General features: G+C 41.1%; 2 protein-coding genes across 2 annotated transcripts; both read right to left on the bottom strand.

The window, feature by feature from the left end:
- Positions 1–4,765: 4,765 nt before the first annotated feature.
- On the bottom strand, positions 4,766–10,658 carry fbxl22 (F-box and leucine-rich repeat protein 22). Its single transcript, XM_041939672.1, has 2 exons — positions 10,276–10,658; positions 4,766–6,203 (listed from the first exon to the last, which is right to left on the bottom strand). Exons 1-2 carry the CDS (start codon positions 10,611–10,613, stop codon positions 5,855–5,857), a joined length of 687 nt encoding a protein of 228 aa, XP_041795606.1. The 5' UTR covers positions 10,614–10,658; the 3' UTR covers positions 4,766–5,854.
- Positions 10,659–12,613: 1,955 nt separating this feature from the next.
- On the bottom strand, positions 12,614–22,611 carry usp3 (ubiquitin specific peptidase 3). The gene is made up of 15 exons (XM_041938964.1): positions 22,116–22,611; positions 21,745–21,805; positions 20,962–21,099; positions 20,768–20,851; positions 20,444–20,525; positions 20,066–20,145; positions 18,507–18,620; positions 18,004–18,117; positions 17,658–17,807; positions 17,165–17,271; positions 16,920–17,000; positions 16,673–16,791; positions 16,433–16,546; positions 14,565–14,632; positions 12,614–13,952 (listed from the first exon to the last, which is right to left on the bottom strand). The coding sequence occupies exons 1-15, from the start codon at positions 22,204–22,206 to the stop codon at positions 13,469–13,471; spliced, it is 1,887 nt and encodes a 628-aa protein (XP_041794898.1). The 5' UTR covers positions 22,207–22,611; the 3' UTR covers positions 12,614–13,468.
- Positions 22,612–23,614: the final 1,003 nt, after the last annotated feature.

Below are 23,614 nucleotides of genomic sequence, written 5' to 3' on the forward strand. Positions count from 1 at the left end.
CTTTTTCCTTCCTCCCTTCTGCTGAAGACTCAACACCCCCCCTGCTCCTCCCCTCCATGGGCGAGTAATCAGTAGTGGGTGGATCCTGGAAATGCCTCCCATGGCTGACCTTATAAGGCTGTCAGGAAACTGCTGATTTCAGGTTTCAGGGCTCAAATGGCCACCCCTTCCCTTTTACCTCCATTGCATCAGTCCCCCTCCCTCTATTACCACCAGCATCCTGTCGTTACCAGCTCATATTTCACACAGGGGAAAGGCCCGCGCTACTGGCTCCACAAAGGCCTTCTCCCAGCATGAATCCTTAAGACAACACATTTTCACCCTGAGAGCATCTGCTGTACACATCATATGGGGGGATCTGCTCTACTAAATACAGGTTGCAGACTCCATGTGGTACTTTTTTGGCTCCAGAATGTTTGGACAGTGTGTATAGCATATCTATATTTAAGGATTTAAGATTAACTCTCAGTTGCCACAGTTCACAATCCAGCCAAATCAAACCATCATTTAAAATTAAGTTGATTCAAAGGATAAAACCTCACTGATAACCACTCTATTGCTTCTAGCTTCTCATAAAGGCAGAAGGAGGTGCAAAAATGAAAAAAAAAAAATAAACAAGACAGACAGCATGGTTTGAGCATGGTTTGCAGGAGAACATACACAGGTATGTCAGGCTGTGCTGAGAATTTCCAGTATTTAAAAGGCTGATTTGCGACGTGGCTCATTGGACTGTATTTAAACCCATTCAGAGGCTGCAACAGAATGTTCTTAACGTTAGAGGTATTTGTTATTGTGGTCAACTGCATTTTAATAAAGGGGACACATTAGAGTCTGTTTACAGGTCTTGGGGAGTACCACTGCACATGTGGAAAAAGTTGACTAAATCTTGTGGTTCCAGATGTGAAATCTGATGAATTGTGTCGGTCGGGGCTGAAGACTACAAGATTGGAAATAAAAAAAATATCTGGGGGTGTGGACTTAGAAAGAAGTGACCTTACCAGACCTCTGCAGCCGCTCCACATCTATGCTCGAGGCTTGTGGCTCAGGTTACAGTAGCCACTACTAGCAAAACACACCAGAGTCTCTAGTGGCCGAGTTGCACTGTGGGTAATATAAGTGACAGGTTTTGACCGGGAAGAAGAACGCATGGAATTAAAATGACAATATGTCTGGTACAATGAACCTCTAATGAGACACAGAGTGTGCAAACTTTCTAAACAGTTTCAGGGAAATACAAAAGAAATCTGTGTTGTTTTTGAGGGAGTCTGCACGGATTATTTTGCTTTTAATATGCTAATACTGTCACCTGTCAGGAACCTGGTTAAGCATAATGCATTTAAAATGCAAAATTATATTAACAAATGTATTATTAAAATATACTCACTTTTGTTGTGTTTTGTGATTCACATTAAAATGTAATAAGCATGTGACTTCCAAACTAAATGCAAAAAAAAAATAAAATGCAACATCATTAACATCATAGTCTCTTGTCTCTCCGCACGAAACCACTTGTGGAGAGCAGAGCAGCTAATTAAAATGATTAGAGGGTTAGCTGTTTCCTTCTGCAGAAAATTTCTAATGAAATTTGTTATTCTAATGGAGCGAGAGTGACAAATTTAATCAATCCCTTGGAATTAGCCTTGAACACAATTTTCTGTTAGGAGAAAATTGAAATCTTGCTGTTCGTTTCGTTCACGTGTGTCCAACCGTGTGCCAATGAGTCTGCAGAGTTGTAGCATCGTCCATTTTATTCCATTTCGCACTTCGACTTCACTACTTTTCACAGTTAAACATTGTTATTTATTCCACTACATTTATTTGACAGCTTAAGTTACTTTGCACAAACAAAAAAATGCGATGAGCTTATAAAACATTTCACATATTATACTACCCAAACCCAACCAGCTACAGAATGCTGATATATATACATGCATCATTGATCATAATAAAATAATATAATGATATTTTTTTCATACTTTAAATACATTTGTCATTCTTTTTAGTTCATTAAAAGATCTAAAGACCTTTTCCATCATGGATGATGCACCTTTCCGGGGGCTTGAGCCGGCTGGGTGGGTTCTTTGGCTGAAGTATCGTGGAAAGCGTATTAGCAAAGGAAGTGGATTTGAAATCCAACAGTTTAATGTCATCAGCGGTAGAGTGAGATAAAAGAAAATGAAAAGGAGAAAACTTGCAGCGCGTCTTTTGAAGCGGGTCATAAAGATGAAATGTTTCATCTCTTCTGTCTCTTCAGCCAGAAATCTGTTGGCCTGATATTCCTCTTATGCACTTTTAACCATGAACCGTCTGGCAGACTGTTCTCATAATACAGGGATGTAATTGAAAAGTGTGGTCTGTTTGAAGACGCAGTTGGCCCCAACCCCCAAACTCAGTGTGTTTCACCTCAGGCGGAGTTGCTTAAACAAGCCCGAGCCCCTCGACAGTCCATGGTGGAGACAGATGCATGTGGGTGTCCACATTTGATCTTGGCTGATTTATATTGCGCCAGATTTCTCATGAACCGTCCTTTGTGTGGAGAAATAAAACTAACCATGGCTGAGGAGAGCAGAATAAAACTGACCAACATTTGCATTTCGTGAAATGTTTGCGATCTGAATAGCAGATACAGTGAGTGTGTTTACGGTCCAGAGAAAATGGCTGCTCAGCTCACAGTGGCACTTTCTCTCACAGTATAATGAGATGATATTCAACATAGAAGCCGCTCTTATCGGGCACAAACTGCCCTTTTGTTAAGGAGCAAATCATTGGATTCCATTAGAGTGGAGGCTGGACTTTATACTTTATTCACAATTCACACGGACTGAAGAAGCTGTGTAAGTGAGGGTGTCAGTCACATCAGTATTGGTGGGGCAACAAATAGCTTACGCAGCAAAAGGCAGTGCTTTGAAGAACACGCATCTGCGTAACAGGTCTTTCAAGACTGTCTTCTTTTGAAATCATACAACCATAAAAAACAACCGGCCTCTGTGGAAACAAGCGGAGGAGTGACGCTTTGATACAGTCGTGTTGTTACATGTCTACAGCTGAGGCCTGTTATTGTGTTGGAGTGCTGTAGGCAGCCGGAGGTGCCTCAGGAGTGTCCCCACCTGGAACTCATAACTCTTAACAGTCTATCCCAATGTGCACTTTGCTGTTAAAACCTATTTTTTGATACTAGGCTAAATAATACAGCGAAGGTTGTCTCGCCAGTGAGCCTCTGTCTCTCTGTTAAATAACAGAGTTATATTTATCAAGTAGGTTTGGGGTTTTTCCTTGTTGGAAAACAACACATTAACGTATATTAAGACAGAACATGTTATACTATCCTCACCCAACCGTGGGGGCTGTTATTTCTCACCAGAGTGTGCTGCAATGTAGTGTTCAGTAAACCTGGTGCATATGTAAACATGCATATATCCTGTTGGAAGATTTGCCTGGACGGATCTTTTAATGCAATTTCAGACACCCCTGGAGTGGACCATACCATTTCTTAAACTTCATGTTAGTTGAACATCTTGTCTGCCTGGCTCACTCCAGTCGCTCACGTCCTCATTAAAGACTTTGCTCGAGTGCGTCACGCAAGCCAGTGCAGACACAGTGGGTTAATAGTAGGCTACCTTCAGAGTTTCTGAATTAGACTGTGTTAAGTCTCCAAAGATGAATGCAAATGTTAGTTAGTTTCTGACTGTTGCCTTAAGGATTTTGGAAATTTGCCTGTGATGTAAAGCCAAAGCTCACTATTTATGTGCTCACACTTGATTGTGTTAATTTAGTTTTTCTATGAAGTTCACCATCATCTATGTTCAAAAAAAAAAGAAAACAGCTGACAAATGTAGATTACTGGGTGGTCTATGCCATGTGTTAGTCGAGTGCTAGTCAGGCACAGGCCTACATGCTGTGTGGTAGGAACTCATCTGATTACCTCTTCAGCGTGTTGATTGTGTTGTTGGTTCTGGTACAGCTTTGTGTGATCACCTGCTGCTGTTGAGTGTTTGTGGGCCTGACTTGCTGGCAGTGTTGGTGACCCCTGTCTACAAATGTGTGGTAGGAGCACCATGATCTGGTGTAATGAACCTCATTTTTCATGAGCTACAGCCTGCAGACATTACATTAAATTGTCGCTGTAAAATTTGCACTATGACAGTGTTATAGGGATACCATGTGTCTACAGAGCTATCGTGACGAGACAGCAGCAGACAGCAGCATAATTACAATATGCTCTCAATAATGCAAATTTTTGGTTTCACTGAAATGACACAATTACTCTTGAATATACACTTGATGCTTTTTAATAACTTAAAAGCCAAATGGAATTTTGGAAACTGACCCAGTAGCCCAAACCACTCAAACCACATCTATCAGCTCGTTCTGTTTCATGCAACCAAGCACCTGCTTGCTGGGTTTGCGGAGCAACAACTAGAGTTCAAATACAGATTCTGTTCATTCTTATTTAATCAGACATCACAAATCAGAACAACTAGCAACGGGACACAGTTTACTCAGATGTATTATATTGTTAATGAATGCAGTTAAACCCAAAAGCGTCTTGCATGATGATGCTGAGAGAAAGTGCTTTAAAACACACTTCACCAGTGTACTGCAACAGATCTAATTAACACGAGTCCTCGTTATCAATGTGCAGATTTCCGCTCAGAAAAACTTGACTGTCCATCACAAAACGATGCAAAAATTTCTTTAATGAATAAGTAAAAACAAACAAACAAACACATAACACGCTTAGTAAAAAAAACACAGTCAATAGAAACACACACAGTATTGTGATCTTTCAAAGGTAAACTGAAAAGTATAAAATAAATATCTGGCTGGTGCTGGAAGGACTGACTGGTACTCGTTGGCCTCGTGTAAAAATATATATTCATTCTTCAGAGCTGCAGCCACTGGACTGAGAGCACCCTGCAGCAGCAGCCTGCGTTAAGTTTGTCACATGGCATATACAAACAGACGCACTCCCTTGATCAACCTACTTTCATATGTCTCACAGTGTTATATAACGTGAGTCTGATCACAGCTCAGGCCCACTTTACCCTCAGAGATCCCTTCCTCTGAGCTCTGACATGTCGTACAGTAACAGAGACAGAGCATGCAGAGTCGTGCAGGTTCGCATGAGTCCTCCCGTGTGAGAGATTTTATTTAAACGCTCAAATTAGCAGGAACAGAGCGACATTTTGAGAAGTATGCTTATTCGCTTTCTTGTTGAGCATATTTTGCACCGTTTTTACCCCAAACTATGTCTCAACCACGACATATTTTGGTATAAACTCCTATAAAAGGTGAAATGGTTGTTTTTTTCTCTTCAGTTTTTAAACAGACAACATATAGCATGTTAATTAGTGAGCTTCAGAGGTGCTGCTAGGTGGATTTTGTTGCCATTGCCAGGCTAGCTATTTCCCCCTGTTTCCAGTCTTTGTGCAAAGCTAAGCTTACTCGATTCTCCCATCTAACTCTCGGCAAGAAAGTCAGTCAATAAGCCTATTTCCTGAAATAACTTTTCTTTAAAGGATGGAGTTGTATGATTGCATGATTTCAGTGTTTACTGATTGAGAATTACTGATAAGGCCACCTGAGTACACACTAAGACTTTATCGTGACTGTCTCTGGAATTCTCCCTGGTCGGGATAACATGGAAAACAGACGGCTTTAAAGTGCCCGTCTTTGTAAGACTCACACTCAGGAACATGTGTTGTATAAAAATGTGTAAAAAGGAAAGTGTGTACAAACACTTCTAATAAATACAGATAATGTACAAATCAAAACAAAAAGCATCACAGTCAAGTCCAAACGTTACAGAAATGCTCTTCCTTGAGGTGCATGTGTAAGGATGAAAGCATTTCCATCAGGAGAACAGCAGGAGCTTCTGCAGGGTCCTCCTCATGGGCTCCCTCTCCTCAGGCTTGCTGTCTGGGATCATACCAGCGCTCCTCTCTGCACTCAGCTGGATGCCCGGCCTCTTCTCTCTGACACCCTGCAGCCCTGCCTGAGTGATGTTCCTGCAGAAGTCAACCTTTACCTCCTCCAGGTTGCCTCCATGAGCCGCCACACCCTCCAGGCAGCTGTCGCTGATGCGGACGCAGTTCTCCAGGTGGAGGCGGCGCAGCTTCCTGCAGCTCTGCAGCGTGGAGATCACATCCCGGTCCGTGATGTGTCCACAGCCAGACAAGGTTAGCGAGAGCAGGTTGGGGCACCTGTGGCACAGACAGCAGTCATTAACCTCATTACACAAAGACAGGTTTCCATGCACGTGTTGAGGTACAACCTGTACAAAGACCTGTTCTGCGTCATCTTTACTCATCATGCCTTAGGACATATTGTGTAGTACAGAGGGATTAGTTTGTTTGGAGAAGGACTAGCCTTAAGTAAGCGAGGCTGTTTGGCGTGTGTGCCTATTTTCAGATGAATACTCTCCAGGTCTCTTGAATAGAATCAGATAACAGAGGAGAGCATATAGATCAGGAGCTTGATCTGAGCAATATGTGAATGAGATGTAAACAACACCACTGAGGGGCAGCAACATGATCTGTGTAACGATAGAGCAGTTTAATGCCAAGACCAAGCTATCTTTTCTTTCCACGCTGTCCCGCTGGGCTCATGTGTTTCCGTCCTCTAAAAAGCTGCGGTGAATAAATGGAGTATGGCGCTGCTGCACAGAACAATTACAGGATGTTTGATGAATTATAGCATGACTAAAATGCATTTTCTCGTGCTTAACTTTCCTTCTAAAAATGAATGTGGATCCTTGCAGTTGAAATGCACGCATCCACTGCATGTTTCCACCCTGTATCATGGGCGCACTGCAGGCCGGCAAGCTGGCAGGCAGACAGTCCAATGGCAGCGGATGGAGGATGCCATTCACGTTCACTGATGCAGATTACATAAAGACTTACATAATCTTACCACTTTGCCACATGTGAGCCAAACATATTCCAGTCGCCTGCAAGTGTTGAGGGTACTGTCCCAGTAACCTCTGAACATGGGGCGGCACAGTTGATCCACGTGCCCTGTTGCATTGTTGCATGGGGCCAATGTGGGGCTTTATCAGCGGATGTGACTGCACAGTATTGACATTAACCAAAAAAAAAAAAAAAAAAAAAAAAGAGGGGGTGGGGCAGTGGAATGACAAGAGCTCCAAGTATTTCGGGATTCAGCCTCTAATGACTGCAGTTAGTGTGTCTCAGCGGAGACGGTACAGCACATGAGGGAAGGGAAACATGACAGCAATAAAAACTTCATCAACCTTTGTTACATAATCCACCCTCTCATGGTACCTCCCCTCACTTTGTGCAGATATTTATGTGTGTGTGTGCGCGTGTGTGTGGTTGTTGTTTTTTTCTACAAGAGCATATATGCATGCCACCTTGCCGTAATCTGTCCTCGTTAAGAATTCCTCTTCCTACTTTCTCACATGCACACACACCGATTTGGTAATGTTTAATTTTAGGCACGTCACAGAACTGGCTCATAGCACCTCCTGTGGTGGTAAACTCACCCTTTTTTATGCCTTTATTAGTCTGGAGATAATCTGTCATTTCCAAACTACAGGCATTCACCAGCTAATTGGAGGTAAAAAAAAAAAAAAACAAAAAAACAAAACAGAACTATTTTTTCTTGTCAAAATAGTAAAAACAGAACAGCTGTCGTATGTAGAACAGATTCCTCATCAGGCCTGTTTCTGTTGGTGCATGGCCCTGTTTATTGTCTTTCAAGGTTCTAATGTTCTTGCCCCGCAGCGAGTTTATACCACTGATGTCTTCTCTGCTTTTGCCTGTCTAGCACAGTTGCACCTCTTTGGAACATGACATGAAAAACAAAACAAAGGCACAAGGATAATCGGGTGAGCTGTTGACTGCAACATAAGAAGAAGAAGCAAGAGAGACCATCCAATTTGTCTTCAGGCTATTCATCATATGTTTTATGTCTCATATATACCTCTCTCTCTCTCTCTCTCTCTCTCTGTATATATATCTATATACATATATAAGTGTGCCGTATAAATAGTGCAAATACGTCTGCACTGTTGCCTTCTTTCCATTCAGGTTTGAGACGTGATGTAGCTCACATTAAAGCAAACAGCATGCAGGGCAGTCTGGTCTGAGCTGAGCACAAGCAGAACACCACACCGCTAACCTGTAATCATCTCTCTAATGAGCTGTTTGGTTTCCTAACGGTTATTTTGTCTGGTCAAATTATCCAGTGAACTCGAAAAGGAACGAAGACGTACATTTAACGTTCAGCTGCTTCGGCCTCTTAAGTGGGTGAGTTTGTTTTAAACCAGCGATTGTAAATTGTTTCAAACATGATTTTGGACATCTTTGACTTTCTAAATTTAGCTGTGACTGTTTCCCAAAGCAGCTGTCAGCTGAAGCTGTGGTTTGCGAGCAGAAGTCTTAAGTCTGAGACAGTATCTGAAGATACGCTTGTGCTGGTTTTCAGAGAGAAAGCATCAATTTATCCACATGGTGCATATCAAATATTGGAATGAAGCCACTATTTAACCATAGAAGCCTCATTCCGAAGCTTTTTGTGCCACCCACTGTGCAACCCACACATGGCATGTTGAGCATTTTAATTCACGCTGCAACTATAATTCTAATCCAATGAAATATAGTCAAAATCAAATAGCCGTGTTCTTGACAAGTGATTTAATGTAGTCATGTGGCATCAGAGGAGCATTACACTGGAAACTACACTACAAACACGCCAGAAGACAAGCTATGTTTTATAGTGTTTTTCCATGAAGATCAAAAAAAAAAAAAAAAGACAGACATGAGCTTGGCGTCAGAGTTTGCGTGGAGTCTTATCCAGGAAGAGGCAGGCAGAGACAGACGCACATGTTCATTCCTCTGACAGCAACAAAGAGCCAATTGTACGCTCCACCTGCCTGAGTAAATCTCTAGTCTGCAGCTGACTGGGAGGGTCAAATCACTCTTTATCACCCCCACAGCCTCCCTGCGTCCCCTCCCACTTTGTCACGTGCACTTAGCTTTCTTCTCCCTGAGACAATTTGGGAGGGTTTATCAGTATGCAATGAGTGTGCCTTAAGGGCATTGAGATACAGGACCCAGACAAAGCAAGGTTTTTTTTTTTTTTTACTCGATCTCACCGCCCTCATGTCTTGCGTCTCACATTTCACAATACAGGAAATCCTCACAGGGTCATACGCTGAGCCAATGAGCCGGCCCCTCTTCCCCCCTCTTGTGTCGGCCAGCTGCGGTGGCCAGGCTCCCTCACATCAACGGTTATTACTGGCTGCCTTGGAGAAATTATCCAGAGACCTCATTATGCCTCTGCAGGCTGATTCCTGCATGCAGCCAGCCACGCACACAAGGCCGAAAGCCAATAGAGCTGCATTTCAGTGACCTATCAAATCCAACTGTCACATCATTCAATAAATATAATTTGATATCTGACCACAGTTATGTTAGTTAATAGAATCAGTCTTATGTCCCACAGATGTGTCATTTTTCTGTCTCTACAGCCAGATACACCATCTGTTTCTAATGATTTTCTTCCCTGCTGTCTTTAGCTAAACATGGCAGTTTCAGTAAGCCATGTGCCTCTACAATGAAAACAGTTTTGCTCCCCGTGGCGGGTGTGAATGACCGAAAACTACGTGATCATCCTCGAGACGCATCTGACCCGAAGTAGCAGTTTTTAAGACAAAAGTTTGAATGATCATGTGTAGCACAAAGCTGTGAAATCTCAGGCTCCCGCAAGATATTTCAGCATCATCTCGTGAAAAGACGCCACAGGGTTGGACAAAGTTACAGGTACACCTTCACATACAAGGCACCCAGAATAACTCGAAGCAACTCATGCTCGGTTTTAACTGAGAATGTGTTAGAGTGGTGTTAAATCAGCTTTACGGTCAAATTTGAGGATGTGGTTTGTACTGCTGTCAAACTCGGGGTCGGGACATCCACGACGGGTCACATGATACAGCCAAGGTGTCGTAAGAGAACTAATAAGAGAGTAAAGCATAAAAAAATCCTATTTCTGCAACCCAAAGTTTAATTTCTTGCGACTTACGGGATAATTTTACTTCTTGAGGACTCTAAAAGTTATTGAAATACAGCAAAGTAAGTCACGTCTTTGGCTGAACTGGTCACAAGAAGACAGTGTATTATTCTATAGATTATGTTACAGTCCAGTGTGGCGTGCTACTGCTGTTGGTCTGTTTCATCACTGAGCATTATAAAAAATCTTTTGTTATTGTAAAACACACAACAAAGCAGCGGAGAACCACGCACAAACACTCACATGTGGCGGACACGGGCCAGGAAAGTGCTGACCAGGCTGTCATGTTTACTGCAGATGTCCCTCTGAAACGAGCTCTTCAGCCAGTCCTCAATGTTGCACACTTGCAGGACCCTGCTGGAGTACCAGCACACAGTCAAGTAGCGCAATGAGGGTCCCAGAACAAAGTTGTCCCTCCTCAGCTGACAAGGGGAGCTGAAGTGGAGTAGATTCCACAGCCGGGGGTCCAGGAACACCTCGCGCAGCTGACGACAGGTAAGGGACAGACTCTTCCGGCTGTCCTTGTCCAGGAAGGAGAAAAGGTGGAGGAGACATTCACGGTTGAGTTGGGTGAGATGCATGGCGAGCCTTCCCAAGACAGAAAGAGAGGCCTCGTCCCCGGGGCGGTGATAGGCCTGCTGGTAAGCGGCAACAATGAGCCTGTAGCCCGTATTGTGTGGCCTAGATACATGATGCCTCCTCAGGCACACGCTGGAGGCCTGCACATATAAGGCCGGGGAGTGGGGGCTATTTTGGGAAGACAACTGCCGGTACGGTCAAAGATGGAAGTGTTCAAGGCATACGCTCCCTTTCCATCTGTCACGGCTCTCAACAGGCAGCAAGCGCTGGACTGAGCCAGATGTTTACACTGCCCTGGCCTAGTTCTCAGATACACAGTGAGTGACACACAAAAAGAGAAACACCTCCACAATGTACTGCAATAAAGCAGCCCTGCAGCATAAGCTTCCCTACTTCAAATGTTCAGTTGTTGTCGAGACTTAAAGACGCCCTTCACTCCAAAATGTGTTTTGTGTTATTGCTTCTTCGCTTGGCTGTTGGAGCTCAACAGAATGAGCTCGTGAAGAATGATGTAGCTGCTGTTTGACACTAGAAGGCTGTTTTCACATTCATTATTTTTCAATGCAGTCAACTAGATAACTTTTTTTTGTGGGGAAAACCATAGAGGTTGCTAATTATTAAACCTTTCTTTAACTGGTTGTTTGTGCGCCATTTTAATTCTATGATCATTAAAGATGGAGGTGGCGTCACAAATCGGGGTACAAATATTTTGTCCACTTCATAAAGGGAGGAGTAAGAATATTAAGATCAACTTCAAACATAATGCAACCCAGTACATCACCATTAAAAACACAAATTACAATGAGCTAAATTTACCTCTTGGCACAGTGTCAACAACAATTAGCATACATTACACAAAGGGAGTGTTTACAGTACAAGACGCTGGATTAAATGAAGGCCTACAACAACTTTAATGACACATTTAAATCCTTAATGTATTATACTCAAGATCATAACAGAGCCTAAGTACAAACAGCATTACGTAGGACTTAGTGTAAAAAGAACACCGTGAACTATGACTCACTGTGTTTGAAATTGCTCAATTGGAGCGCAGAGGACATACTGAGATGGCAAAACGGCAAAATACCACTATATCTATGTCATCACTCCATACTACATTTCCAGTTATGTCCTGTTCCATTCGTTATCACCAACCTCTAAAAAGAATGCAGGACATTGGGAAATGCCACTGTTGGGAGGCTGATTACAGTTTGTCCTGTGACTCATTGTGTCACAATGTCCTTCAGCAGAAGCTCGGATCTGACGAACACAATGCAATGTGAGCTTATTATTAGCAATGGTGATCTAGCCTTCAAGAGAAAAAGAAAAGGGGGGGGGGGGGTACTCGTGTCATTAACGGAGAGTAGCGAGCCCACGGCCACCTGCGAGCAGTCGAGGAAGAGCAGCTGTTCCTCATCATACAGGAGTGCTTGTTCCTGAGCGAGAGGGCTGACTGGCTGGCACGTGTCCCGAGGGGAGCTGTTACGTCTGACTGTGTGGGCGGAGATGTTCGCCAAAGGGAAGTGAAAAACAACAACAAAAAAAAAGGGAGAAAGGCTAGCTTAAAAATTGGTTCTGTTCTCTAAGGTCGTACTTGGACACACCAGTGGCTGTTAAGCATCGCAAGCCATAATTAGGGTGTTAGGAAATTGGGCTGCTTCTAAACACAATGCACCTTCTGGTGTGCGTGTGTTCAGCTCACAAACTCAAACGCAAATGAAACAGCAGTTCCTATCAAGTGCATCAAATTGTGCACCTGTGATGTAGAAGTTGACACAAAGACAATCAGTGTCAGTACAGGTTTAAAGAATTATAGGTAGGCACTGAAAGATTTCTCTTTCATTTAGAGCTGCAACTAACGATTTACTTAATAATATATATATATATATATATATATATATATTATTAACAAATTATTTTCTATTGTTTGGTCAATATAACATCACAAAATAACAAATAACACCTATCACAATTTTCCTATGTAAAACCCAAAGATATTATAGACAATATATAAGATATGTATTTGTCTCATAAAGAAAAAATGCAAGATTTACAAAATCAAGGTGGATTTGATTCATGATACAAATTCTTTGACCTGTGTCCTCTGACAGGTCGCTACAGAAGGAGTGGGGACAAGAGAAGGATGGAATGATAAAAAGATTCTCCATTGTATTTCATCACTTTGCCCAATACATGTTTGAAAAGAGCATTTCATCAGGGCCTGCTTCGAAGCCCATTTCAGACCAACATCAAACATTAAAAATTATACTCCAGCGTCAATACAGACAAATAAAACAACTTGAGAATGATCCTTTCTTCACATTGGTTCTGCTCAAGAAGTTAAAACTTTCTAAAGCCCTAACGAGCACTTGTCAGTCAATAAATGCATTGCATTGTTTTTACTAAAATCTTCCCTAATAACTGGAAAAAAGAAGTATGAGGTTTTCAAGAGGTGGAAATGACAAAATTAGAAACTTTACAAACAATAGAAACTCCAAATATTGTTACAATGACACAGTGTCTTGACACAATCAGTCTCATCAGTCTAGACTAAACATTGGACCAACTTGAGGTTTTCCTACAGCTTTACTTCATTATCTTAAACAATCACCTTTGGAATCTAATGAATATAGAGACGTCTACCTCAACTGAGGAATATAACATCAAGGAAATAAATGCAAAAAGTCATACTAAACAAAACTCAAGCAGCAAATTATACATGATGCTGTCATGCAGGTCATAAAAAACAAAATAGTAGCACATACATTGAGAGGTGAAAATTAACTATTTAAATCAAGCACTGTGAGAAATGTGATCGAGGTGAAGCCAAACGGTGTGATGAGCTGGTCTGACAGAATCATTGTGCAACAGCTTGTATAGCTTGGCTGGCTTCCTGGGTTGCAGCCTTGTCTGAGGTGTCCCTATCTGTTGCAGCCTCCATTGAAGCTGTGTCAGCATTACGTAGTTCAGGCATGTCTTCACCCTCATTGTACACTGCAGCATTACCTGGGGCCACCACATCCAGGGTATTCATGTGTGAGGCTGCCACGTCAATCAAAACCGTGTCTGTGGCAACCGTGTCTGCTGCAACCTCATCCTGAGCAGCTACGTCTGAGGAAACACTGTCCGTGGCTGCAGTGTCCACAGCAGGCTTGCTGGTGGCTGTGCTGTTTGTGGTACTCTTGTCTGAGGCCACCTGTTCAGTCCTCTCTACGTAGAAGAGGATGTAGGCCTTGGCCTTCCTCACTGTGTCCTCATTGGTCAGCGTCACTGTGCTGTCATTGAAGTGGTACCAGCGGCCCTCATGGCTGCCATATGCTGTGTAATGCCCTGATCCAACCCTGCGAACAGACACATACATCATGTTCTGCTGTCTGGCTTCTTACAAGGCTTCATTCACCGCTGAAGTGAGAGGGACAAGTGCAACTCAACGCCACAGCAGCGGTGCAACATCGCCACTTAGGGGCCAAAAGTAGAATGGCAGCACTTTGACAGACAGTTCATCTTAGCATATCTAAACACATTTTCAAGGACTTTCAGCCTAATGCCTTTCAGCATTTAGTGGCTACATGAATTTTTAAACTGCAGCTGTCCACAAGGCTTTTCAGCTCAATTGGATCTGAATTGTTTATGCAGCAACTGGGTGGCTGACAGCCAGGAGGCAGAGCTGGTCAGTCGATGTATAGGTGATGTATTCTGCTTATGTAGGGATCCAGCTGTTAATTTTGCTGCCATGGTGACAAAAGCACATCTTGCATCTGAACACACAATCATCTGCTAGCTAGAAGGGGAAAAAAAAGACACAGACTGACCCCAAACAAGTCTGATACATGCAAGATGCTGCACCACTCTGTACGTGTTTGTTAAAACAGCAAATTCTGATTAAAAAGATGAAGCTTTAATGAGTATCAGTTTCAACTGCTCCACTTGTGTGTGATATTTCATCTACTCACCCAGATCCATGATGCACGACCACAGCAACAAGGTCATACAGGCAGCTTTCTGGTAATGAATTCTCTGGCTGTTAATATATAAAAAAAAACAAGATAAGGATTTCCTTCCTAGACTCTCAATTCCACCCACAACATCACACCTCAAAGATGTACAATGGCATGAAAAACTTGGTCAAAGTTTATGTTACTGTAAACAGCTAAGTGAGTAAAATATCTGATTTCCAAACAGCATAAAGTTAAAGATGACATCTTTAATATTTTAAGCAATTGCTTTTTCATTTCTGTCTTTTACAGTTTCAAAATAGCAACAGCTAGTCTTTCAACTCTTGCTTGGGATTTTTCACATATTCTTCCTTGTAAAAGGCATCGAATTCTGTGAGGCAAAGGTTATCTGACAGCACAAATCTCTTGGGGTCCCCAAACTTTTGTAGGGGGCTCCTTTCCTTTTTTTCCTCTCTAAAATTGTACAAAGCAAAAATAATGCACTAATCTTGCATGTTGAATGACAACAAAACCACTGATAGAATCATTTGACGTTCGTGAATGAAGACTTGCAGGTATCACCCAGTGATCCATAAAATAAATCAACGCACTACAGATGGGACTGTAACAACACAGTTCATTGTACATTAAAGTTCATCCGTAATTTACATTTTTTCTTAATCATTGAGTCTAAAGGTTACTTTCATTACTGTCAATTGTTTTCTCGATTAATTAATTTTTCTCACCCACCATAATTTCCCAAAGCCCAAGTTGACATCTTCAAATGTCCCAGAAATAATCAGTATGTTACCACAGAAAACAAAGATAACTAAGAAGTCCTCACATTCAAAAAGCTGAATTTTAAACATTTTAATAGATAAATGAAAATTAATGATAGCCGCTGATTAATTTTATGTCAATCACCTAATTGATTAATTTGTTTCAGCTCTATTAGTCTGTGCTCAATGCGATTTTAAGACAATTTCTTCATTGTCCAAATGTTGTGTTTCTCTGGTCTGCCAGTAGAGGCCAGCAGTGATCTCTCTGGTTGCCGCCTAGCAAAACATGTTTTTTCACTATGGATATAAACCCATCATCTGAGGACTGTCAAAGAGAAAAAAAAAACGGTTAGACTAAAACACCAGTCTGGCAAAGGAGCTATTGTAATTTTTGCAAATAAAAAGACCTCCTATATCTACATTTCAAATTGTCTATTCTTTATGCTGTCTGCGGCTGCTGTGCCCAACTTACAATGCAGCCATTACAGTTCACCATCATATTTCACATGCTTTAGCGAGTCAGATGTCTCGTCACATTGTGGAAAGATCTAAAGCAAAATGCTAGTGTTTTGACTCCTTTTTTTAAGTTACCAAACCATACCCCTTCATTACAAAGGTTCAAACTTGGCACAAATACACAAAGTCATTGTGGTATTGTGATGTTTCCTATAAGTATGACTGAAGTAATACAAATAACATTTCCACATTGACGACTGAAGATAACTTGTTTTTCTCTTGGAATTTTCCATAACAGAGAAAAGCAGTTATGGCTTATGAATACAAGTATCTGTGAGGATGTTTATTTATTTTGAATACTGCATTATGGGTGCAGCCAGTGTTTTGGAGTAACTTTAGATAGTTTTCACCGAGGCCAGACCTGTTATGGTTGTTACTGTGGCACTCGTGTGGTTCAGGAGCCATGACCGTTTCCTGACTAAACTGCAGCACTTCTATTTTCACAAATGTATTATTCCATGGTTTGTCATGACTTTTAGACTTATTTTAATGACAATAAAACTCCCTGAATTAACACAGATTTGTCCTGTTGTGTCTTAAAATCTATATTGTGGAATTTTATGATGAGCATTTCTTCTGTTTTAAGCTCACCTCAAGTAAGTAGCCCTTCATGTCCAGGCCTTTCAGTGGAAATTCCACGTAGGTATCCACCTTGTTTCTCAAAAAGGCTGTCCAGTGGAACCTTTTCAGGTGCAGACACAAAACCTACAATTGGAAAGTAAACCCCATTTACACCAGAACACGCCATTTTCCCCACTACTTCACTCTCAAAGCACAGACAGACAAATTAGTCGATTGTAATAAAGGAATTGAGAATTTCTGTTCGTATACCTTTGGCAGCTTCTGGATCCAGAACTTCTTAGTGGATTTCTGTCGCTTCTTACATTTGTGGCAATAGTACAGCTCTGTTTCATCAAGTTCTTCCAGGTCAGTGAAGCTACGTAAGCAGTCTAAAATATAGTCAAACAAATATAAAATGCCAATGTCAATAATTTCAGTGGTGCACAATTTGAGACTAATAGTGTAAAAAACAAACAAAAACGTCTGAGGAGTCATTACCTCTGACTAGGTAACTTACCACGTAAGGTGCATATTGGCCCTGGCTCCTGGTCCTTACTTCTTTTTTGTCTGAACTGGCTGGGAATGTCCAAAGACAGATCTGAGTGAAACATAAAGGAAAAGAGGCGTTAACATGCTTTAATTATATACCTCTAAGTAAACGTCTTTACATTCTCTCAGAGCGTTTGCAGTGGGAATGGTTTTGCTACATCACAGAATTACTGAAAAGGAAAGAAAACACAAGCCTGCCTTCAACTTGCTTACCAAGAAATGGATCAAACTTCCGAGATTCTGTCCCACATATCAGGCAGTTGACTTCATTCTGAAGTATGCCACCAAAAATGGATGTGACAACACTAGCAGTCCCATTGCTGTAAAGCACCAAAAGGCAAGCCATTTTAATCAACAAATGCACATTTCAGTCTTATCATATTCTGCATGTGGACCAGACAATGTTTACCCAAAACGTTATGGATAAGCATTTTTTGAAAATGTACTGCTGGATGTGATCATTACAACTTCTAAAGGCCAAGAAAATAAACTTAAAAAATAGACTGGTTTCAATAAGCGAATAAGAAAAATGAAACACGGTATGGTAAAATGGGCTTAAAGAAAACAGACCCTTTCATAAACTACATCAGGCAGCATGTCTGCAATGATAAATGTGTCTGCTGCTCCAACATAAAAATCAACCCAGAATATAAAAACATAAACAAACTGGGAAAAACAAAATAATTGCAAAGTTAGATGGGCTTACATGCAGCATTTGCCCTCTGTGGTGGAGAGTCTGACCCCGTCTTGAGGTGAGACTGGGTGAGACGCCCCGTTGCGACTGTACTGGAGCTCCCTGTGCAGGTGGTCCAGTAGGTAACGCATGAACTCGTGGGCATCCTGCTGCTGATAGCCCCTGGATAAACAAACACAGCTTTAAATGACATTACTGTAATAACTCACAACAGATTGTTCCAGTCTGTGACGCATGTTGCATCTTCACCAAGATCTTGACTATGCTACACTTAGGCTTACTGACAGAAAACAGAGTTGTTTACTGCTCAGCATGAGAAGCTTAAGTCTTGGAAATTCTTTGTGCAATGCTGGCATACCTGAAACTTGGCATGATTTTCCATATAGCATAAAATAATGAGTCTGGACTGAAGGCGGTCTGGCTGCCTTGCCACAGAGAACAAAGGGTTTTCCTGAACTCCTCCACCAAAGACCTGTTCAACATAAAGAAACTCTGTTACCACGCAGCACAGCCTGGGACAATTAAATTTTAAAGTCTGTCTAAATACTCTTGTGGGCCAAGAAGAAACGCTTACAGAAGATGCTGAGAGTTATTGATACTTGACACACAAAGACATACCCAAACTTGTGTCAGATTGCATTACAGTGTGCAATGATCTTATTTTTCTGGTCAGTCATTGTAAAACACTATTTCTAGTGAGCAGAATTAAGATAATGTTAAGAGCCTCATAAGATTTCTGGGAAGATTGTCTTCTATGATTACTCTCAATAAAATAATTTTGTCAATTTCATACTTGCTGAAATTTAATTCAGATAAATGCACTCGGCCATAAATCCCCCCTCCCCCAGAAGAGGACCTTACACACTGTTGTCCCCTTGGCTGCGGGTGTGGTACATCCTTCTTCCTGCCGTCTTACCACTGCGAAGAGCCACCGCAGGCAACTCCTTGAAGTAACAGCTGAACTGCTCGATGTTGCTGTCAAAGAAACAGATGTTTTGTGATAACATGTTTCACACCTGAGATTTGCAAAGCTTGCAAAAGGAAGAAAGAAAGAAAAAAGCAACAGGTAGGTACAACCATAATCAACTGTGCAACTGGTTTACACATCTTATGCTACAAAGGAACAGAAAGCACAAAAAAAACACTATGAGACAACAGTTACATAGCTACTGTTCACTTACTGGTACTACTGTCGTTATGTGGTAATGCAGTTGACATGGCAGGCTCATTTGGCAAACAACAACTATTTCAGTGCAAGAAGCAAGAGAAATTATGTTATTCTTGCTGTGAATATTGTCCTATGGATTTGATTTTCTGACAACAGAGCCATACTGCTCAGCTGCACAAATCTTATAGCTCCTCACCAACAATAGACACTGAAATACCAAAGCATTTTCAAATCACTGCACTCACACTCAGGATTTGAGAAAGCAGGATTGAATCTCATTCAATCCATTTGTGTTTTACTTGTGCAACTAGTTCCTGCAATATCTACCCATATATGTTTTAAATGTACCATTATTTGGCGCTTTTATTTGTGTGTTATACAATGAAGTACTACAAAACCGATATTATTCATTGCCACCACACAACTAAGAATAGACCATATGCCCGAAACTATGTATCTATTTATCCCCCTATCCTACTCTCTGGATGTCTATTTGGCATTTATTCTGGATCTTTCACATCAATTGCAGTCTTAAGTGTATTAATGTGTTTCTTCATAAGCCTGCATAGATAACAGAATTGAATAATAGATACAGATTTTAAGTGGTTTTACATGTTAATTGTCATCACAAGAAATGCAAATACATGATTACAAAGTTTTCATTTTACTTTTATATGGATATTGTAATGATGAGCACCCAAGCTTTAGACTGTATAGATAGTTAAATAATAATAATAAAAAAAACACTTGGATTTTAAGCTGCATTTTTATACGTCAATGGCATAGTAACTACCATTAAGTACTCATAATCTCAATTATTTATTAACTTTAAGGGGAAGGTGAGGTTGTCATTCAAAATACTAAAAGTGTTTCTGCAAACTGATTTTACCAGCATATTGAAATTAATGCAAACTAATGCCTGGAAATCAGTTAAACTCTCTTTCACAACTCTATGTCATGCTTTGGCAAATGATTGGCAGTAATATAAAAGGTACTTGGTATAAAGTAACTGTGAAAATTTACCAGTATAGTCCTGTAGGAACCAAGCAAAAATATGTGTAAGCTGGGAAATTTGGCCTTTGACTGTGTCTTGTTTCCAAGCAGCCTGTGTAATTCCCCTGACTGTGCCCCAGACTGTATTAATAAAGGATGACTGGTCGTGGGGCCCTGGGTCTACAGGGGCAGAGCTACTGAACCAGGCTGCACACCCACTGTACCACCCATATACTTCATCTGCAGTGCAGAGCCTTACCTGAGGGACTGCAGAATGGCGTTCATGAAGCATGTGTTGCCTAAATTCCGCAGGCCTGTAGCACCTAGGGCTACCCCATCCTGACAGAGACAAGTGAGAAGCAGAAAGATGTGTATATACATATTTACTTGAAACATCTTTTTTAATGCCTTTGGAAAAAAGTTTTAAGCTAACTTTTAAAGATATCTTGATAGTTACTTAGGGTAGAGCTCTATAAAGGCTGCTGTGAGCCATTTAATTGGAGCCTTGTCCCACAGTGTGACTACAGACTTGTAAATGGAAAATTTTGAGTGGAAGAACAGTCTTTTGTGCTAGGACATAATTGTGGAGCAGCTGCAACTTTGCTTCGTCTTACAAAAGAAATCTTAAGGCACTTACATTGTCCTTCAGCAACTTGCTGTCTGGAGCTGGGCTTTCCTGAAGTTTCCTTTTCCTCTGTCTGTCGTTCATCAGTGCTGAGCTGTAAGAGGGGAAAGCTCTTAATCTGGACACTGATCTTGTAATGAGCATGCTGTGCAACATCTTTTATGTGTGTGTATCTTCCTGGTGTTGTAGCTGATCTTTTGTGTCAAACTATAAAAACTAATGCTACATTTAAGTCACTGATATTTACATAATTTGGCAAGCGAAATGATGATAAAGTAAAAACAATGAAACAAAAACAACATACCTAAAGACTTCATTCTTGAGATTAGTACTTACTTTTCTAAACTCTGAAGATGTTCCCTCACCTTCTGCACCTGCCCGAGTTTGGTGTCATTGACAACAAAGTCATCACATCTGTAACTATAAAATCCACATTAGTCAAGTCACATACATATTTGCACACGTTTGCATGGCCCCACGGTGAGTCACAGACAGTAGCCATAGATATGTTTGCCATGAAGGACACTCACCAGAATACACTGTAGTTGCTGCAGTCCATGCACACAGAATGATGGGATTTCTCTTTCTCCTGTTTCTCACCCTTCTTTTGACTCACACCAGCAACTTGGCTGTCTTCAAAGTGTTTCTTTGCATGACCATTGACATATCTACAGAGGAAGAGATTACTTTATAAACACACAACATCTGGCACTTCCAGAAAATAATCTAACACACAGTAACAAATATTGACCTATGGTATGGCACAGAAAATGCAAAAACAAGCAAGTCTACCGTCTAAGAAAATATAGTTCAAATTTTAGGGGTGGACAGAACATTTTTAATTCACGCGATTAGACAAGCCTTTGAGGATTCTGGAAATATTTCCGAAAAAGTGGTAAGTGCTGCCCTTCTATGTTTTTTCAAAGAAAAGGGAAAACAGATGCTTCGCTCTGTGACTCGGATATAAGTATAATACACAAGCCGAAACTGTGGCTGGTCTGTCTCACACTAATACAGTCGCAGCTCTGGAAAAACAGTAAACAAATACTAAAACATGTATTTTGTTAACCTCAGATTCTGAGGGCCATATTTACACACAGCCACCCCCCCCAGTGACCACTAACTGAGTTCTATAGACTTAAAACCCTTCATCTATGTATAGCAGCTTTTACATGGCTGCACAATTGAGTCGTCAGACCCAAAGTGAAAATGGTTCCCAAAAGCAAAAGGACTGAGACATACCAAAGTATTACTTAGATTACTTGTGTGCTGTGTTTGCGATTCTGAGCACAACAAAACAACCACCAACTTACCGTCCACAGTGGACCATCAGACAGGTAAGGCAAATCCATGGACTTTTATTGGACCTACAAACTGGAGATAAAAGATGAACCTGTCTTAATTCAGGAGTATTCAGTTAAACATCATGCATTGCTGTAATTTGCTTTTGAGTGGACTATTATTTCATGTGTCACAGGGACACGCTGTGCATCTAGTGAATTGTGATCTGCCCTTGTAACAGCGGTTGTGTTGACTTGCAGCTACATTATCTATCTGCCTGACACAAACATCGTACTATCAGTGCCGGCAGACGCTGGTATCCAAAAAATCGCACGTAATTTACGTTTCCAATAACCTACAACTTGGTAGCGTTGAATAAAAGGGTCATAAACAATTTTCTTACCGTTGCAACACCAGGAGGACGGGGTACCGTTAGGGAACCTGGACGAATCGACAGGACAGCTCACGTTTGAGTTCAGATGGGGGCACTCCATCAGCGTACAATTGTAAGTAAACTAATGTTAGCCAACACCACAACACCAACTGTACCAGGAGCCAGGCAGCTAACAATAGTTAGCCAATTAACCTAAACTAGCTAGCTAACGTTAGCTGACCAACTACTTCTGCTCGCAGACGCACGTTTCCCTGTCTTTGCTAACGCTAACACGTTTGATAGCCACTATATTTCTTGCATAATTTAAGGGTACAACAATTCACAGAAAATAAAGGCTCTACTGTTTCCACCCTGACAAACTGTAAAATAAAACAGTAACGTTATCTTTAGTGTATAAGGTACAAGATAACTGCTGGCGTTTGCCACAAACAAATGGAAATAACTTGAGGAAGTGACGTTGCGTCTGCCGGCTCGGCGGTTTGCCAACTACAAAACAAAGATGAAAAAACTTCTGGGAGGATGCGGGACTACTTCCTTCTTCGCTTACGCCCGCGGTGCCACTTATAGATGCTGTTGGTGCCTCATATTTGGGTGCCCAGTCGTTTCTTTTGTATTTATACCTACTGACGTTAAGGAGCTCCAATCTTTAACCTAATTAAGCCATTTTGCAAGGATGAGCTCGTGTCACCGTGGCACGCATGCGTAGTAGCAAGCCATAGCCTCTTCCGAAAACGTACCGACAGTGAATTGTCTTAAACAAAGTGCGGCATGTTAAAACGGTGGACATGTTTTACCGTAAATATAAATTATAATTACATTTTCACTAGCAAAAGGCCATGACTCGCCAAGTTTCACATATAGAATAGACCTAAAGTAGTTGGGTCGCCACAAAAACGTAATTTTCCGTTCATCACTTAATGTAATATATTTTAACTTTTTGCCTATGATAATATCTACCATGACTTGCACACCTTATCTTACTTGACAAAAAGTGGTTGCTCAAACAAAACGTCTGTTGTATGAATGTCATGAAGAATCATTGATTGTTTTGTCATCATGGCAATGCCAGGCCATTTATGATGGTTGTTTTAAATATTTTGCATGTACGGATTGAAACAATGAGCTTGTTGATAACTGAGTCTGAGAGCAATGTGACTCATTTGAGAAGCAGTGTACTCCATTTTGATAAGAAAAAGCCTTGCTTTTCTTCACATATGATGACTGATGAAATCCTTGTTCATGGTTTCATGTTATCTTTAACAGATGATCTCAACAGCAAGGGTAACAAAATCAGAATTTTATTAACTGAAAATTTAACACCTTTACAGAGTGCCTATCAATTGTTGTAACCAGCAAATCAATACACTGTGACTGCAATATGGGCCAACTGAATACTGTTTTCCAAATAGGCCTACTTATTTTTAAATGAATGTTTTTCTGGTCAGATTTGCACACAATTATAAAATGTTGACATACTTAAAATTATTTTTCCATTCCATTAACAGTCT

The sequence above is a fragment of the Chelmon rostratus genome, chromosome 6, assembly GCF_017976325.1.
Source record: "Chelmon rostratus isolate fCheRos1 chromosome 6, fCheRos1.pri, whole genome shotgun sequence".
Classification (NCBI taxonomy): Eukaryota; Metazoa; Chordata; class Actinopteri; order Chaetodontiformes; family Chaetodontidae; genus Chelmon; species Chelmon rostratus.

Coding starts and splice junctions, on each gene's coding strand:
- fbxl22 (XM_041939672.1), bottom strand. CDS start 10,613: ATGCATCTCACCCAACTCAACCGTGAATGTCTCCTCCACCTTTTCTCC. Junction 6,204..10,275: donor CTGGCCCGTGTCCGCCACAT/GTGAGTGTTTGT, acceptor TCTGTGCCACAG/GTGCCCCAACCTGCTCTCGC.
- usp3 (XM_041938964.1), bottom strand. CDS start 22,206: ATGGAGTGCCCCCATCTGAACTCAAACGTGAGCTGTCCTGTCGATTCG. Junction 21,100..21,744: donor CTGATGGTCCACTGTGGACG/GTAAGTTGGTGG, acceptor CTTCCTCTGTAG/ATATGTCAATGGTCATGCAA. Junction 18,621..20,065: donor GCCATTCTGCAGTCCCTCAG/GTAAGGCTCTGC, acceptor TTTCTTTGACAG/CAACATCGAGCAGTTCAGCT.